Source organism: Triticum aestivum, chromosome 1D, assembly GCF_018294505.1.
Source record: "Triticum aestivum cultivar Chinese Spring chromosome 1D, IWGSC CS RefSeq v2.1, whole genome shotgun sequence".
In the NCBI taxonomy this organism is placed as follows: Eukaryota; Viridiplantae; Streptophyta; class Magnoliopsida; order Poales; family Poaceae; genus Triticum; species Triticum aestivum.
In genome coordinates this window covers 397,937,450-397,941,405 of record NC_057796.1, presented here as the reverse complement: position 1 = coordinate 397,941,405, position 3,956 = coordinate 397,937,450, and the positions used below count along the sequence as shown (strand labels likewise).

Sequence of the window (3,956 nt, the reverse complement as noted above, 5' to 3'; positions counted from 1 at the left end):
ACGTTTAACGTTTTTTAATTACATAATTAACAATTTTGAAACATATTTTGTTATGCCTACTTTTTTTGCAAAAACAATTAGCCCACAGCGAGCTAATTAGCTCTAGTCGGCCCACACGGACCCAATCAGCCCACAGTGGGCCGACAGGGGCCAGTCGGCCAGCTGTAGGCCGACTGGAGTCCAATCGGCCTGCTGTGGGCCGACTAGGCCCAGTCGGCCTGCAGCGGGCCGACGGTGTATTATTTTTGAAAAAATTTTACCCAGCGTAATATTTATGAAAATTAATAAGAAAAATGTATTATTTAAAAAAAATTAGCTCAAAGCCAAAGGGTCGACCGAGCCAAACAACAACCATGAGTGAGCTAAGCTACCACTTGGAATAAATAAGCGGGTAGGTACCTGAAAAAACATTCAACGACTTGAGGATCTAAAAGAAAAGAGCGAGCTGAGCTATGGAGCAGTCGCACGTGCTTGATGGACCGGCCCAACAGAGCAGGCGCGTGAGCGCCGGCTGGCCCAGTGGCGCATAAGGCGCTGTATAGGACCTCTCGCAAAAACGAGTCTCACGCTGGAACGCTCCCATGACGAACCGAATCAGCACGTCCTCCGAACCCGATCCCCACGACGCCAACAGAACCCTCGCGCGGCGAATACCTCATCGGAGGACCTCCGGCTTGGATCGGTGGAAACCGAGGGGCTCCGCCTCGCCCATCACGGCGGGGCCTACCTTGACAGCGTCTGCGCGGACCTGTCCTACTTGGGATTGCCGTCGGACATGGGCGATGATCAGCGGGAGGAGAAGACGGAGTCCTGTTTCAATAACGGCGGTGAGTATATCGTTCGTTCTAGTGTATGTCACTTGATCAATTTGGGCCAACTAGTCAAGATCACGTACCAATTACTAGTATTCACTGCGCAGAATCACAACCGTGTGGAACTGAGCGTGACGACGTCTCTCTAGACGACATGCTCCATGATCATTGTGCTGTGAGCTGCCACTATGAATCTGAATCTGATATCTTCGGGGACTGGCCGCTCACGGGAGATCCAATTCTGTGGGATGACATCCGCTCAGAGAACAGCGACGTTTACGTCGCCCCGGAGTCCGATGAATGTGATAGGTTCGCAGACGTGAAAACAAATTGCCCAGGTAAATTTCTTTTTCCACTACTACCAAAAATAACATAAAACTCATTAGCAGTACAGTTAATTGACTGCCCATCCATCGATGCTACAAATTCTTCAGGGAGAAACATTCCCAGGCAGCAAGCAAAGAAAATGGACAACGCATGGCTAAGGAGCATCGCGGAACAGAACGAGAAATACGACGCGCGGTGCCAGGAGATTCTGCGCCAGAACGAGGATGCCGATCTCCCTCCTGTTCCACTAGATGTGTTCCCTGAGGGCTTGTTCGGTTGAGGTGGATTTGAAGGGGATTGAGGGGGAATTAATCCCCTGCAAGCCAAAATCCCTGCAAATCCCCTCCAATCCACCTGGGGTTGGGATTAACCGAACAAAGCCTGAGGCAACAGGTTTATGCGTGGAAAGAGGTTGCTGCCACCACATTGAATACATGACCCATGACACTTCCACCAGTAAGGCTGTGTCCAAGCTTGTATTTATCTACACTTGATGTATATATTTCGTTTACTAACTTATTACTCTTATTTTCTACATTTGCAGCTAATTCAGATCTCGGATATAGCGGACCAGACTGATGCTACAGATATTTTCTCTGCGTTTATCAAGCTTCTCTGCATCCTATTCTTACCCCATCAATTTCTATGGAGTATTCGCTGTTCGGGATGTACTGGAGCCTCTGCGGAACCATGTCTTCAACCGTTCCAGAGATGACCCACTGTTGACCGGGTAATCAAGGCTTGTTTGTTTTCAAAATGGAAGAATTATGTTCAAGGGTCTTAGAGCAGGATTCTAAAAACACAGGAATAGGAAAAACATACCATCGATATGTTATGGCATATTGAATCGAAAACAAAGAATCTGTAATAGAAGCTGTTTGGTTGCGCCACATGAAAAAAAAGGAAATTTTCATGAGGTTGGAGTCAAATGGAATTTTTCCTATATTATTGCATGCAAAATAGGCCATAGGAAAAAATTCCTATGATTTCTGTTCGCACAAACCAAACATGCTACACAGGAAAAAGTTCATAAGGAATGGAATCCTTCAAAATTTCTGTGAAATTCCTATGAACCAAGCAGGCTCATGTGCATGCTAGTATCCATTAAAAGTTTTCTCTATGGTCAGGTCCATGCATTCAGTCTCTGTGTTTTCAAGGGTCACCCCGTCATATTCTTATGTTGTTAGGCATTCCTTGATCAGATGAACATGCTATTAGATCCTCAAAAATTTATCTGGCTGTACCATTAACAAAATACAAAATGGACTTTTATCAATATGCAAGTATAATGCATTTTTTCTGCTTCTTTTTGTAAGGCATATGTCGGGTGGTTGATGCGACATATGCCAAGGGATGGCTTATCATTGTGGGAGCCAATAAAACGTTGCCGGTGCCTGGAAACGGGATGAGGCGAAGACATGCACGCCGGCGAATCTTACCCAGGTTCGGGGCTCTCCGAGGAGATAACACCCCTAGTCCTGCTCTGCGGGATCTCCGCATGATCACTAGATCGATAAAGGGTAGCTACAATCGCTCCTAGAGCTGTTGGGATCAAGGGAGAAGAAGGGCAAGGCTAGCTCTTGCTTCTCTCTGTCTATGTGTGTGTGTGTGGGTGCTATGCTTGGAAGCCAAACATGCAGAGGTGCCAACACTTTGCATGGGTGCTCCGGGGGGTTTATATAGTCCTACCCCCCGGGGGTACAATGGTAATCCGACTGGGAACTGGCCCCAGCCGTCAGTGTCTACGCCTGCCGGCTTCTCCGCCGGCTGCTGGGTCCCGCCGGCTGCCGGCTACTCGGTCAACAGGCCGGCCCCACCGCCTAGGGTCTTGTCGGCGGCTGCTTACTGTAGCCGCGCCTCTGATGATGAAGGCTTTGTCGAGGTAAGCGTGGCTACAGTGATCCGCATCGGGGGCTATCACTGTAGCCTCACCTCGTCTTGTCTCCTTAATGGGGGCTCCTGCTTCGAGGAAGGGAGTCGCCGGCTTCTGGGGGCCGGCTATGCTCCTGGCCGACTAGGAAAAGCCGGGCCGCCTTCACGCCTCTCTCTGGCTGAAGGGGCCCGCGGTCCTTGGGCCGTACAGGAGGGGGTCGTGGATGACGTTGCGGCTGGCGTGGCTACAGTGCCGGGCCGCACGGGAGACATCCCCCCCGTACGGCCTCCTGTAGCCATGCCTGTCTCGGGCTTCGGGGGTCGTGGGCCGCACTGTGGCCATGCCCCGTCAGGTCGTCGTTATGTAGGAGCGGTTGTGGTCTCGGCCGGCTTCTAGGAGTCGGCGTCCTTCTTGGCCGGCTTCTTGGAGTCGGTGAGGCTGGGTCACCTTCCGGGAGTCGGCTTTAGTGGTAGCCGGTCGGGGAAGGCGGCCCATATGCTTGGCGTGCTTGAAGGCCCAAAGGCCTGATAAATTTTCTGAAGAGCCAGGGGTAGTCGGTTAGGCTACCCGTGGCCAATTACTCCGACAGTAGTCCCCGAAGCTGATTGGGCTTCGAGGTGGAGTGGGGTTCGAAAAGCTCGATCAGCTTCCTATCGTGACAAGCCGGCAGCTAGGAGCCGGCCTTGGTGCAGGCGTGCCGCCTTTAGTCGAATTCTTCTGGAGTCGGGGGGCGGGAACCCGCAAGCTCGTGTACCGGGCCACGGGCCGGCCTGGGACCGGCCTCGGGCCGTTGACGTGCCACGTGGCCGGAAAGCCTGCCAGCCCACGCGCGTGACGGGACATCGCCGCAGGGAGGGGGCCCGCCACGTCCGCACCCCGGCCCAGGCGCGGATCCTTTGTATCCCGAAACCGCCCGCACGTTCCGTGCGGCAGTTTCGGCTCGC

The 3,956-nt window shown here is 52.2% G+C and overlaps 1 protein-coding gene across 1 annotated transcript; it reads left to right on the top strand.

Moving 5' to 3' along the window:
- The first annotated feature begins 593 nt into the window (after positions 1 to 593).
- On the top strand, positions 594 to 2,152 carry LOC123171042 (uncharacterized). The gene is made up of 4 exons (XM_044588712.1): positions 594 to 827; positions 920 to 1,150; positions 1,247 to 1,595; positions 1,684 to 2,152. Exons 1-3 carry the CDS (start codon positions 776 to 778, stop codon positions 1,417 to 1,419), a joined length of 456 nt encoding a protein of 151 aa, XP_044444647.1. The 5' UTR covers positions 594 to 775; the 3' UTR covers positions 1,420 to 1,595; positions 1,684 to 2,152.
- The last annotated feature ends 1,804 nt before the right edge of the window (positions 2,153 to 3,956 follow it).